The sequence below is a fragment of the Antennarius striatus genome, chromosome 2 (assembly GCF_040054535.1).
Source record: "Antennarius striatus isolate MH-2024 chromosome 2, ASM4005453v1, whole genome shotgun sequence".
In the NCBI taxonomy this organism is placed as follows: domain Eukaryota; kingdom Metazoa; phylum Chordata; class Actinopteri; order Lophiiformes; family Antennariidae; genus Antennarius; species Antennarius striatus.
Window position 1 is genome coordinate 26,585,263 of NC_090777.1, and position 13,913 is coordinate 26,599,175.

Consider the following 13,913-nt stretch of genomic DNA (forward strand, 5'->3'; position numbering starts at 1 on the left):
AAGTCACGGATGTTTTCCCTACAGTAGTTAAAAATTAGCATACCACGAAAATAGTGATGGATTTAAACAGAGCACAGAAGAACGTTGACAGTGATATTGTGGTGCTGAAATTGAATGACTGAAAGTAATTCCTCAAAGAATTTCACAAAGGATCCAATCATTGATAAAGCTTTTTGAGAAATTCAATAAAAAAAGAAACCTGCTGAGAACAAGCCAGCTGTGACAGAAATAAAAAAAAATAATCTTGCTGGAATGAAAAGAGGTGCTTAAGTAATTAAGTAATAGAATGAGGAATGCTTCATGCTGTGTTATGATCAAATACAGTACATACTAAGTAGTTCTTCCAGCAAGGAAAAAAAAAACATGTTGTCTTAAAGTTCTTATTTATTCAAAGTACACATGGGATGACAGAGGAAGTTCCTTATTATGATCCATACATGTTCAAACAATACTGACATTGCCGTTTCTCCAGGGAACACACTGTGTGACTTGTTTCCAAATTGTTTTGATGGAGCTCTGGGGATTACCCATAAAATCCAATAGTCTCATCTGTTCACAAGAATGATGTAATGATTTATAATGTTGAGCTTAAAAACAAACAAACAAGGATTTAAAGCTTATTTTCAGTAAACAAGACTTTTCTTTTTTAATATATAATTTTGTCACCTGAAAACTAAATCGGTCAAAGATAAAAATTCTATATTCGACTATTATCGGTACACAAAGATATGACTTGCCTCCCACTTATAAAATCTTTAGACTTATGTTCGAGGGCACAGCCCCGTAATTATCTCCTCGATGTGCTCTTTCAGTTTCATTTAGAGTTATGAGAGCCATTTCCTGTTCCTCAGCCCGTGCAAGAAAAAACACATAATTTTATGGTAAAGCCTGCACTATAGAGTTAATGCTGGGAATGAAACAAACAGCTGACTGTCCAAACACACATACATACACACATATCTACTACCTAAAGTAAAACATCTTGTATGTACAGTTCAATAAATGTAAATGACACTGCGTGATTTTACAGATCCCATAAATGTTGTAGTACGACAACACGTCCTTTAGAGGACCTAGAGTTTGAACAAACAGGATATAAAAGGTTAATCATTTAGATCTACAGGACTGTTTTTACAACCAGGCAGTTTCCTGTCTTTGTGAATTTCAAACGTAACCGACTCCAACTTCATACTCCATGTGCAGACATCAGAGGCTCATGAACTAGTCCATCAAATCTCAGCAAGAACAACAGCGGACAATAACATGCAAAACTATTCCTAGAACTGTATCTCACGTTGAAAACCATTTATTTTATTCTCTACAAAATCTGAAAAAAGGAACAACAAAAAAAATGCCAAGAAGCTGCTTTCAACGACAGATATGTAGCATTTCTTTACACAAGCATGGAAACTTTGAAAAGAGTACACGTAAAATAATTACCAGCGTCAGTAAACAAGTTTGACTTTTTTTTTTTTTAAAAAAGCGAACTTTTAAGATGCAGAAGATTTCATCCAGTAGCAACAATACAGAAATACCTCATCATTTTTTTTTTACATTTTCTAATACTTTTTTATTATTTATTACATTCTTGGCTGCTCCGTCCTCAAGGCCACAAAACACAAAATCTTATCTTTTACTCACTGCAGTCAAACACTTTTGACAGCATTGCCAGTAACTTTCATAGTACAGTAGATAACACATTGTTGTAAAAATGTCCACATGTACAGCAGCTCTCAGGCTGTAAGTTAGTGCGAGTTAGTGTGCACACGTCCTCAAGCTCCCACAAAACACATTCACCCCTTTATTTACACAAAAAAAGAAATAACTAGAATTATGAGCTCTCTTTTCTTTGTAGTACGTGCAACATAAGACAGACCCCTCATCAGTTAGCTCTTTCAACAAGGTTGTTCTGTGAATAAAGTAATTTTATTCCCTTCGATGCAAGGGTGCGGTCCGAGCAGTGTCTGAACATGCTGGTTCCCATCTGGAAGAACACCCATGAGCGCATGCAACCAGAGAAGAAGGGAGTGAGACAAAAAAAAAAAAAATCTACAAAAAAAAAGCTGACTCCTCAGCAGTGGAACATTAGATTTCACCTCTCAGGCTCTGGTGACTTTTGTGAAGTTCAGTCGATGACTTGCACCGACCTGTGTGCTGCTGTGGTGTGTTCATTGACAAAAAACGATTTGTCGATCCCAAGCTGTGGATTAAAAAGAAAAGAAATCATTTAAAAAGTGACACATGGGTAGGAGAAGAGGGTGTGTAAATATGAATACACATGCAGGTGTGTGTGTGTGTTAGTATCTGCAGGTTTTCTATCATGTTATTTATTACTTATTTACTATTTTTTTATGGCATGCACATGCATCACTATGTTTTATTGCACACTTATGAATCCATTCAAGAAAATTGTTCAAATATTCTGTCAATCCTGCAGCCTGTTCACGTCTACCTCTTCTTCATCTACTCTCCATGTGTTTCTTCTCAGAGCCTTGAGAACTAAAAACCAGTCCGCTAGGATTCCAGTGTGACTGTTTCTATGTTCACTAAAGTTTTGGGTGGGGCAGGGGGGGGGGTTGACTGTTCAAGCCAAGGGAGCAATAAAAACCTATTTCAATAAGGTCCACCCATTGCACCAACAAGACTTTTCAAACATGTGCTTAACCAGTGACCTACAGGCGATTTGTGTTGTGTCTGTGCTCTGCGGTCATCGTTGTTGAATTTCAGTTCAGCTCCTCGCTTACCTTTTTCACAGCACCTTGCAAACTCTTCTCATTCCATAAACTGTAGAGAAGCACAGAAGCTGCTTTACTGCCTTTGGGTAAAGACCTAGAGCCAGAGAAAGAGAAACGATTTACATCTGTAACAATAAAAATGTTAAGCAAGGCACGGATTACTAAAATGCAGCATAAGTTACATAACACAGAAAAAGACGGGATGATGAGATAAGACAGATCTTAAAAGAGACGTCAGGCCTCTAATACTTTCTACACTTAAATAACATTTGGAATGCATTCACAATTACGAGGATTACCAGAAAAACTGAAAAATTACTTGTATTTTTGTGTATGTTTTTAAAGTGAGAAGGAAGGGATGATTCACCTAAAAAACACATTTTTCAGATTTGCACACAAAATAGGTGATAGTTTGCGGGTATTCACCCACATCTGTTGCAAAAATCAAAAGAATTTTGTTTTGTTCACACTAGTGAGATAAAAGTTTTCTACTAGTGTGAAAAACCCAAAGAACACTCCTTCATCCAGAGCAAGAGGAAGAGAATTTTTGAAATGACATGTTCCTTATCAATTGAGAACTGTTTTTTTTTTTTTTTTTTAGTGGTTAATTTTTTTTTTTAGATCTGTAAATCTAAAAATAATCTGCAGGGTTACTTATATAATGGAAACACGTCATTTTAGGTACAAGATGTTTCACCAGAGTGAATCCCACTAATGCAGCTGAATTCTCTGCACTGGGAGGCCTAAAATAAGACCCACCCGTTCTCACTGAGGTGCGCCAGCGTCGACACCAGTTGATCATCTATCACCTTCTTGGCCGTGTCAGGGTCTGCCAGCATCAGAGAACGCACGGTGTTGCACGTTGTTGCTAAAGTCTCGTCAGAGATTCCGTTGTCCAGGGCGCCGGAGGTGAGGCCGCTGACGAGCTCAGGGAGCAGCTGCTTCGCTAAGGTTAACACAGGGGACACACTGATCGTTCACACACCGTTCAACAGTTTTAATGTAGACTGTGAATAAACACTTCTCCTTACCCATGGACGTCTGCAGACTGCTGGTACGAGACATATTGCTCAGCAGGGACATGGCGGTCTTCTGCAGGTTTTTGTTAGGAGATTTTAAAAGAGGGTACAAGTGTGATAGAGCTCCCAACTTTTGAACCAGGATTTGGCTCATAGCAGCTGCCCCCTGCAGGGGGAAAGAAACATCAAAAAATACAAAATGATTGACTCGTAAATGCCTATTTCTTCCCTTGTTGTTTTTCCACTTTAATTCTCAAATAAATTTTACATTCTTGGTCGTAAATCCACACCCTTCTCATGAAACTTGTGAAACAGGCTCAGAGTTTTCTCTCATTTCATTCATTATCGCACAGAAATGATGATAATTAAAGTCCTTAGCGCTCACCAGTCCCTTGCTGGCGGTGAGGTTCTGCAGAGCACCACAGGACGCTTCCAAGGTGGAATCTTTCTGGGATGAGCTCAGCAGCGACAAATAGGTCTGCATAGTTTTGGGGTGAGACAACCAGTTCACACCTGATGGGGAACTGTCATCTAACATTCCCCGACTCATGTCAAATGAAAACTGAGAGAAAGGGGGTGATAAAAAGAGATGAGAAGGATTAAGAATCTGTTGTGACATATTTAATGTACAGGGGTGGAGGTGTTGGGGTTGTTAGTTGCACACCTCTTTGTGAGCCTTGCCGCTTTTAGGACTGAAGCATCCGATTGTTGGGCTTTTTCTACCCCCGACTTGACTCTCCGTTTTCGGCTGAAACTTGCTAAAGCATTCAGGGGACTCGGTCTCCAGTTGGTAGGTCAAATTATGGAGGATGCATACACAGTTCTCTACAGACTGAAGGGAAAAGAGAGGATTTTATAAAACAGTTATAACAGAACATGAAATGAAAACGTTCAGATTTAGTTTCGGAATAAACCAACTTATCAATGCAACTGTCAAGCCCACAAACACAACCGTCAGTGAAAGTCAGTGTCTTTCTCTTCAAGTTGCTGCATGATGTCCGGGTGAGTTCCTATGTGTTTTGTTAGGTTTGTTCAATCAGGCGTGACCCAGAAAGAAATGAATGAAAAGAAAAACAGAAAACTCTACATACGTGGATAAATATTGTGAAGAAACTCTAGTCTTCTATAACTATTATCCACTCTCTCCATCCTTCATGCAGACAAACTAAAAACAACAATCACCCACGACCTCTTTAAAAGCTTTTGTACAGGCACAGACTTGAAGACAAACACTCAACACAGCTTCTCTCTAACTATACACATACAGTGTTTCCAACCACAGAGTGTACTTGCCTATGCAGGTTGTGCATACGTACTGTATACTTATGATATTCACGTGTCATGTGCTGAAACACATGCCTGGCTACTAAATGGGGGGGCGTTCCAGCCATAAAACCACTTAAAGCTATTTTTGACTGCTCATACATTTACGTTGTTCCTTCAGCTTGAGTGTGTAAGGACGACTGAAATGTCATCAGCGAGCTGCGTAACCTGAATTTTTTTATGTCGACAGATCACATCTGCACGTGGTGCATACATGTGGAATGCATCCCGTGTGTGCATGCATGGTAATACTGCAGACTATAATTACAGAAATGGTGGGTGTGTTGCAGGGATATGATCATTTCTAATCTTTCATAAATAAAAATAATTTGGGATTACCTTGTCGTCAGGAGTTTCCTCAGCAACGCAGGACTGTGTGTAACTCATGAGGGAGTCGATGAGTCCGCGGCAGTCCCTCATGGCCTGCCTCTCCTTCTGATTGGCACAGCTCAGGTTCCTGCACACATTTCAGTCATTCATTTAAATTTACGCGGTGAAACTGACACATTTACGTCTCTCATGACATATTCAGTCACACAGTTAAATGTAAAGACATATAAATGTAACTGTCATCACACCCCCTTGGCGCAAACTAGATTGTAGTGATAAGGGATCAGGTGCACTGAGGTAGAATTTGCTTTAGATAAGTACTTTTACAACCTTAACCTTAAATGACTGACAACTAACAGAAGTGATTCACCCGTGGGTGCATAAAACACACAGAACACACCTTAAGAGAGGGCGGATGTGATGGAATAACAGAAATGCAGAAATAACCGTATTAATAGTTACCGACGCATTTAGTTCAGTGTCATTTTTTTTTACTCCAGCTGGAGGAAATTAATATTTCTATTGTCGATTAATCTGCTGGTCATTTTTAGGTTTAACTGATGAATTATAAGTAAATATCAGAAAATACTTTAAAATGTCTATCATGTGTTCTATGTGAGCTCTGTGACATCTTCAAATGTTGTTTCAAACTACAGGTCCTACAGGTCCACAGGTCAAATAAATTCAGTGCCTAAACACAGACAGGCCAAAGAAACTGGATCCTATTCCTTTCACAATTGTCAGTGTATTGACTTATAATTGATGAATCAACCAATCACATCATAAAACTATCAGTATTTACAGATTTATCAGTATTTACCGATACCATTAGTCTGATCTCTACCTTCAAAACATGAACATTGATCATTTAAATGCACAGGTGCAGAGATTTTACTTGAAATGCTCTCACCGCAGGCATCCCGTAGCATTGTAGAAGACATCCTCATGTATGTTGTTGTAGGCAGTGCTGTCTGACCAGCATGTGAAGGGCACCACCACGTTTTCCGTCAGGGCGGGCAGCGCTGCACCTATAAGTTCTGGCTTCAGCTCATCGGCAGAGGACAAGTTCCACAGCAGGCCTTCGTATGACAGGAAGAAATGTTAGAAGGATTACGGTTAAGGACAAGATGTACACTAACCCATTATTCAAGGATCTTGTACAGAAAGGATCCTACCGGTGATTTGTTTCTGGGTCTCAGTAGAGTCCGTCTCCTTTAGGAGCTGCAGGGCTTTAACTATACCGTCACATTGCTGAACCTCCAGCTTGTTCTCCTGATGTTTGAACACGAGGTTCCTCAGAGCCCCAGCAGCAGCCTGGCTCACCCCGGGGTTGGAGCTCCGCAGCAGGGGCACCAGAAGTGGGATACCTCCAAGTTCCAAGACCTGTCACAATAACATGGCAAAGTTAACTAAAAAACTATAAACAGTGCATGCATGCACGTTCGTGGGATGCATATGAACGTGTTACTAGGAAGCATTTAAAGTATATCAGTATGAATGTAAAGTGCATGCTCAGACCTCCTGCTTGGTGCGCTCCTCTTTAAAAGTGGCGTGTTGGATGAAGAGGGCTCCACACTGCTGGTAGGACTCCTCAGAGTGAGAAAGGTACTCCACAGCCTCCTTTAGAGTCAGATCGGGCATGGTCACTGAACTGTTCACGCTGCACAGGAAAGAGGATGGAAAGACACGCTGCGTGAGCCTGATCCGATGAGTTCAGTAAGCGATACAGATTTTATTGAGAGCAGGAAGCATTTCAAATAAAATCATTCCCGACAATCCCTGATTGCAACATCCAATCTGAAAAAATAACTGTGGGAGAAAACTAACTAGAGAACGCATTGACCTGATTATTGCCTCAGTTTCTTTGTGTTGCATGAAAATGAGGCTGAGAAGGAAGCAAACTCACGCTGATTGGTGCTCGGTCTTGGAGGCTTTGAAGGTTCCCATCTTGCCCTCGGTTTGAGACTGGGCACAGGGCTGCTGGACGATGCGTGTATGGCTGTTGGTCATCTGAGATCCATTGGTCATAGAATGAATGCTTTGTCTATTCACCCGTGTCTGGCTGGTCTGGTGGCTTTGGAAGGTCTGCCCTCTGCCTCGCTAACAAAAAATAAATAAATAAATAAAAAGTTATGATACTTATACAGGATGGCGCTGTGGAATAATGATTTCAAGATTTGTTTGACACAAGAAGCAGGAAATTCTTGAGGTATTTATGTGGCACTGCAATTTTGAAAGAAAATAAGTGATTACCATCACGGCAGCAGGAGCAGGAACAGGAACTGGAACAGGAGCCAAGGTAGGGTCACTCAGACTGGGTTTCAGCCCATTGGGACTGCTGGGCCAGTTGGAAGCATTGATTTGCTGGTCCCACATAGCAGAGGTGCTGAAATGTCTTCCTTTCATGGTTTTAGCTGATAAAGTGCGACTCTTCTGGGTATTTAACTAAAAATTAAAGAACATACAGCGCAGGAAGTTTAAGTATAAATAAAATAGAGTATTATTACAGTATGTATGTGTCATAATAATTATAATGTGTCCAATAATGAAAACCAGTTCAACTGAAAATAGCAAAAGACTAACATAACAGTATATCATTAATCATTGCATCACCTTAAGGCTGATCATTTTGGGATGATATAACCCAAAATTTTTTTTAAAAGAAAAAAAAATTCAGGTTTGTGTTAACGGAAATTAAAAAAAAAATCAAATTCAAGTCACTTTGGTTTTCAGACACGTATCCGAGTTATGAAAACAGTAATGTTGAAGGTTCATGTGTTTGATTATATGCATGCGTTAACAGTTAGATAAGACTAGGTATGACAACAACACAGATCCTCAGCTGTGTTTGCCGTTGGGAACAAATGTCAGGTGCACCTGAATTAAATACACAACACGTCGCTCTTCCTGGTGATGCAAATGACTTTCAAATACAAAAGTGTATCAACAGATGGATGCCTGCCATTCAGAGATCAGCACCATTCAGATTTTAGAGAGGGATCATTTGTACTTAAGAATCTGAACAACCAAAACGACCAAATCTGATTCAAGGACAACAAGAAGAAGTGTTGTTCGTCTTTACAAAGAAGTCTCCTCTACATAAAGAGAGGAATTCCATTCAATGCAAAACCTGAAAGGAAACAGGCTGCAGCACAGAATCACACAACAGTAACACAATCTGGGCTGCGGGAAACTAAATCAAGCCGTTGTGTTGTGTAACTCCTGCTGCAGCTGAGCAGATTCTGACAGAGGAGCGTTGTGTGAACAAGTCAGACGGAGCACCCGTTAAACCTGACCTCCCAATCCTGATGCCACAAAACTTAATATCATACAATTAAGTATTATTTAGATGTAATTCATCGACTTTGCGTTTGTGTACAAGACCAACAACTTCAGGCTTTGCCGCAAATATACCAAGAAATAACGTGTCATCACGTGAGCGTGGTGACAGAGCATGTCTCGCTCATACTTTAAGGATTAGTCATTCTCACAAATCTTATTGGCTTGTTTGAAAAGTGACAAAGGAAGAATGCTGCAGTTGTTTAATATCCTTTTTTGAAGAAGGGATTCATGTAATAATTCCCTCCCTCTCTTCTCCCCTTTTGCAAACTGGACTGGTTGCTCGGGTAGCAGAAACCGTGTCAACCCTCGTTACTCGGCAGCAAAAGCATGATGAGGGAGAAAATAAATCATGCTGCATGTGTTTAGTCTCACTGAGATAACAAGGACTTCCTTGAGTCAGAACAGATGGATGGACAAGGCTATTCTGTCCACATGTAAACACAAATAATTACTTAGTTCTGATTTAATTTATCATCTAGCATCTGTGAGAAATTCACGATTATTTATATGTCAAGAAGGAAGCACGAAAATGTATTACATTTCTTTTCTATTTTATCATTTTTTAAAATGTAATATTCTAATACAAATGTAACATTCTAATATTCTTACTATTATTTAATAGTTTTAGGTTGCTATTTATGCTCCTGTTGCATCTAACTACAGCTAAGTATTAATTTAACTTACAGAGTTCAGTTCAAGCCTGAACGACAATGGAATAAGAAACAAAAACACCATGCGATGTATTTCATGTTGAAATAATGGGGAGCTGTTATCAGCGTGAACGCATCAACACGCTCCCACGACATGCCTCATCTCATCGTCAGTCGGTACGGTCAGGCCGGCCCATACCGGACAGAGTAGCCCCTTCCCTCACTGAAAACCTCACTGACCCAATTCTGAATGAGGAGATTCAGACTCTTCACCATAGGAGGCAAAATAAGATTAGATTAGAACAAATATCAGATGAACAATCCAGCTTTTGTGTGAAGATACTGACTCATACTTCCTTTTTATTTTTGCGTTTGATAGTATTAATTGTTGGTCTGTAGTTCAGTTTCATTTACCAGACCATAATGAGTTGTTTCATGCACAACAAGCTTGTTTCATTTGATTAATAAAGAACATAATTAAAATAAATGGACATATAGTATGTTTATCATATGTATGACATACAGTATAGTATAGTATGTGAATGAAAGCTAAAATCGACATGAGAGAGACGGTTACCGATTTGCTGTAAGCTCTTGATGGAGAGGAGTTCATGCGCTGGAAGGTACCATTAGTGCTGGGAGGATTAAACCGGAACGATCCAAATTCATGCGTTGTCCAAGTCTGAGAGCTCTCTATTTAAAAGAAGAGACAGAAGACAACTAAAATAAACAGAAGGAAAAATGCAAAACAGACACTAAGCATATATCAGCATGAGTCCTTTTTTATTTTTAAACCATGGATGTCGATAAAGCCAAAAAGATATAAAAAGCAAGAAGATAAATGCTTTCAGGGTCATGATGCCATGGGAGATACGACCTCTAAAGAACATGAAACAGACGTTTTGAATGCAATCTACTGTAGGTTTCTTCTTTTTTAAATTTAGTTTATTTTTCCGGACATGCCATTACATCTCATCCCCAGAATCAATGAAACACCTCTCTCTTTAGAGAGACAACAGGAGACAAATCGATTAATGTATGGAGGCGGAGGGAAGACAACAGAAACCAGCGAGGTGAAGACAAAAACAGAGGCCAACCCAAATCCGACTCCGACCCATCTGAGCAGATCCTCTCTTTTGTTGTGACCCAAAACAAGACTGGAATTTCTGAATGCTGGGCCGAGGCGTCACAAAGACGCCAACAAACCTCCATGATAATTTGTCTGTGTTTTTAATTTAATATATTTTACACAAGTTAATACCGTTTGTCTTCTTCTGCCGGCGTCACAGGAATCTGATTTTATTAGAAATGAGAATGAGGGTTAACATTCATTTATGATTTTTTTTTATAAAGTTTTTTTAAACTAATTTGAATAAACATTTGCTTTAATGATTAAAAATAAGTTCACATATCACATCATTTGTGTGCTATGTAATTGCCTGGCACAATAATTGTTTAGTCAGCAGACAAGAGGTGACATCAGCCACAGGAGACCTGAGCCTATATACTTGGCCAAATGCGTTTTAATACTTTGTTTTGTTGGATGAGTCACAGGATTGTTAGCTATACCGCCACAGTGTGCCAATTTAATGCCGCGACTTCTCCATTATGGGATTACAGTTGTCAAAACTATAGCAGACGCAAAAGCGCTAACATGAATGGACGCTAGAAAAGAAGTATCCCGAAGTGATAAAAAGGATCATCTCAATGATTAAAATGATCTTAAAGGGTGTATTCACCCGAGTTAGGCATTTTTAAAAAATAGCATTTACATCTCTGATGCAAAAAAGCCAGGAAAAAAAAAGGATTTTCATTAAACTTTGTGAATTGAGTATGCAGTCAGGAAAAACTAAGGAGTTTTTGAAATCCATATGGCTAGATGACACTCAGGTGACACTTAAGTGATTACCGTGCGTTTAGTTTTATTAATGTTTAGTAGTATTAAGGGCCTCCGGGTTGTGACCAAGTCTAGCCTTGTTGTTGGATTTCTTATATTTTATGTTTGCCTACCATTATATCTTGTAGACATTATCCCATTGCAAAACAATCATCTTTTACAAGCTGAGTTTGGTTACTTCCTTAATTCCTCTTTGGTATTTGTTCAAAACATATGACAGAATGACAAGAAGTCTTAAAATGATGAACAATTTTAGACTTTCATTGTAAACAGTTAGCTTTGAAGCTCTTCATTATGCTGAGTGGTGCTAATGAACATTTATTCAAGTACATCCTTTACAGTAAAGTTTTCTGTCTGTCCCACAGAACATATCAATTATTATTATAAAACAGGCAGGAGACGGGCTGCTCTTGCAGAACACACATTTAATCGAGTGAAGCACTTAAAATCTCAATAAAATAATTCATAACCAACGTAATTTAGAACTTTAGAACAATGTTGAGTCATCAGGATGACCCGGCAATAGTATTTCGCAATTCTGTTGGACCTTTATAACGGCTCTTGCAGAATTAACGTCAAGCACAAAGAGCTCTTACGGAAGAATGGATGTACAGTACTGTACAGTATTTTCCGCAATATAAGGCGCGCCTTCAATGAATGGCCTATTTTAAACCTTCCTCATATAAAAAGGTGCACTAGATTATAAGGTGCATCTGATTAAAAGGTGCACCTTCAATGAATGACCTATTTCAAAACTTTTTTCACAAATAAGGCCCACTTGATTATAAGGCGCACTGTCGGTTTTTTGAGAAAATTAAAGTTTTTGGTGCGCCTTATAGTGCGTAAAATACTGTAATTGTCTAAAATTGTGTGTATGAGTGTGTGTGTGTTATCTGACATGTGGAAAGAAGAGCACCAGTTACATTCTTGGAATAAATAGAAGAAGAAAAAATCTTTATCAACCGCAGCCTTGAATCAGCTTCCCACAGATTCCCTGGTTCGGTTCTACCGATCATATCATCGGTGAACGCGTCCAGTACCTGTTACTGACACCTGAAGGTTGTAGAGCAAAATACTGCACTTATAATTCCCCACCCACTAGTGCCCCCCCCCCTTCAAACGTCATAACAGCAGTTATGCAGGCAAAAATACCTGTTTTCACCTCCTGTCAGCTGAGAAATTGGAGCTTTATGGTTGCGCGTATCTAAAGTTGCGCGCAAAACATCTCAAGCACCAAATATAAGTTGTTTTTAAACATTATTCTTAATATTATGGGGTTGCACAGAGCAGCTTTTCATACTTGTTGGTGAAGGTAGCGTGTCGTTCTTCCCCTGTTTGGACTTGCTCCTCTTGATGGTGTGCACCTGATCCAAGACGCGCTGCTGTCCGGTGCGCAGCTTGTCGTCCGACGGCACCGCCAGCGACGTGTCATCCACGCTCTGCTTGGTCAGCGCGGATCGGAGCGGCTCCAGGACCATCATCTTCCCCCCAGATCTGAGCCCTTCCTTCTCTGATAAACGGAACCGATCGAACCCGTCTCCAACGCAGATCCAGAACAGTGTGACACGTCTCGGCGAAGCAAAAGTAGAAGCGCGGCGCACCAGGAATGTGGACGTTCCCACAAGCAGCGGCGGTGGATGAGCTCCACCCTCCGTGACCGCGCCCCGCGGAAGGTGGAACCGGTGGTGCGTTCACATGCAGGTGTGGAGGGGAGGGAGGGGCCGACGGAGACGGGCTGAATACGGTTTAGGTTTTAAGGTTGTGGTGCGACAACAGTTAAACTTTCTCTGTTGGGAAACAGCGAAAGAAAAACGCGTCACAGTCAGTCTGGAGTTTGGTGTTCAGTTCACCTGGAATGTCGACCAGCGAGCTGAGTGCGTTCAGTCCTGTTGGAAGCCTACATGCACAATTCATACTCAAGCGTTAATTTATGATGCACTTATAGTAATGTATACGTAATGACTTTAATAAATCTAAATAAATAAATATTTATAAATATTTACTAAATAAATAATAAATAAATAATGCACATCTTGGGTCATGTCCAGGCAGTTCAGTTGCTTGTCAGGTTTTCCTTTTCTGTGGTAGAATAAATACATTTTACTAATCCCCCATTGGGAAAATTATTTGTCCACTCTAGTGCATCTGTTGTTGTCACATGCATATATATGTGGATACAGGCCTGCATATACAGTATTTTTCACACTAGAAGGCGCATCTGAAAGCCTAATTTTTTTTCAATTTCTTATAATCCAATGTGCCTTATATATGAAAAAAGTTTTAAAATAGACCATTCATTGAAGATGGATTCTCAGATGTGTTTTACAATAATCCTGTGCGCCTTAAGTGTGAATTTTTAAAAAAAATAGGCCATTCATTGAAGGAGCGCCTTATAGTGCGGAAAGTACTGTACACACACACAAGGTGACTACGCATACAAATGATGGGGAGGTAAAGCGGTGGGCAGCTCCTTCGTGTGGTGCCCCAGTGAGCAACTTCTAAGAGGACAGTCTCTCGCTCAAGGGCACCTCGGCAGTGCTCAGGAGGTGTACTGGCACCTCCCACTGCCAGTTAACACTCCAAAAGTTTTGGCCCACACTGGTCTGAAGGCAACAGA

General features: G+C 39.9%; 1 protein-coding gene across 2 annotated transcripts; it reads right to left on the reverse strand.

Moving 5' to 3' along the window:
- Window positions 1-372: 372 nt before the first annotated feature.
- LOC137605698 (plakophilin-1) lies at window positions 373-12,908 on the reverse strand. 2 transcript variants are annotated; one of them, XM_068330408.1, is made up of 15 exons: window positions 12,597-12,908; window positions 9,977-10,092; window positions 7,661-7,852; window positions 7,314-7,507; window positions 6,926-7,067; window positions 6,583-6,790; window positions 6,318-6,486; window positions 5,417-5,534; window positions 4,419-4,586; window positions 4,140-4,316; window positions 3,767-3,920; window positions 3,495-3,681; window positions 2,745-2,829; window positions 2,097-2,200; window positions 373-1,984 (listed from the first exon to the last, which is right to left on the reverse strand). In XM_068330408.1, exons 1-14 carry the CDS (start codon window positions 12,775-12,777, stop codon window positions 2,126-2,128), a joined length of 2,166 nt encoding a protein of 721 aa, XP_068186509.1. In that variant the 5' UTR covers window positions 12,778-12,908; the 3' UTR covers window positions 373-1,984; window positions 2,097-2,125. The 2 variants fall into 2 exon arrangements, with proteins under 2 accessions (XP_068186509.1, XP_068186501.1); XM_068330400.1 differs by having other exon boundaries at window positions 373-2,200.
- Window positions 12,909-13,913: the final 1,005 nt, after the last annotated feature.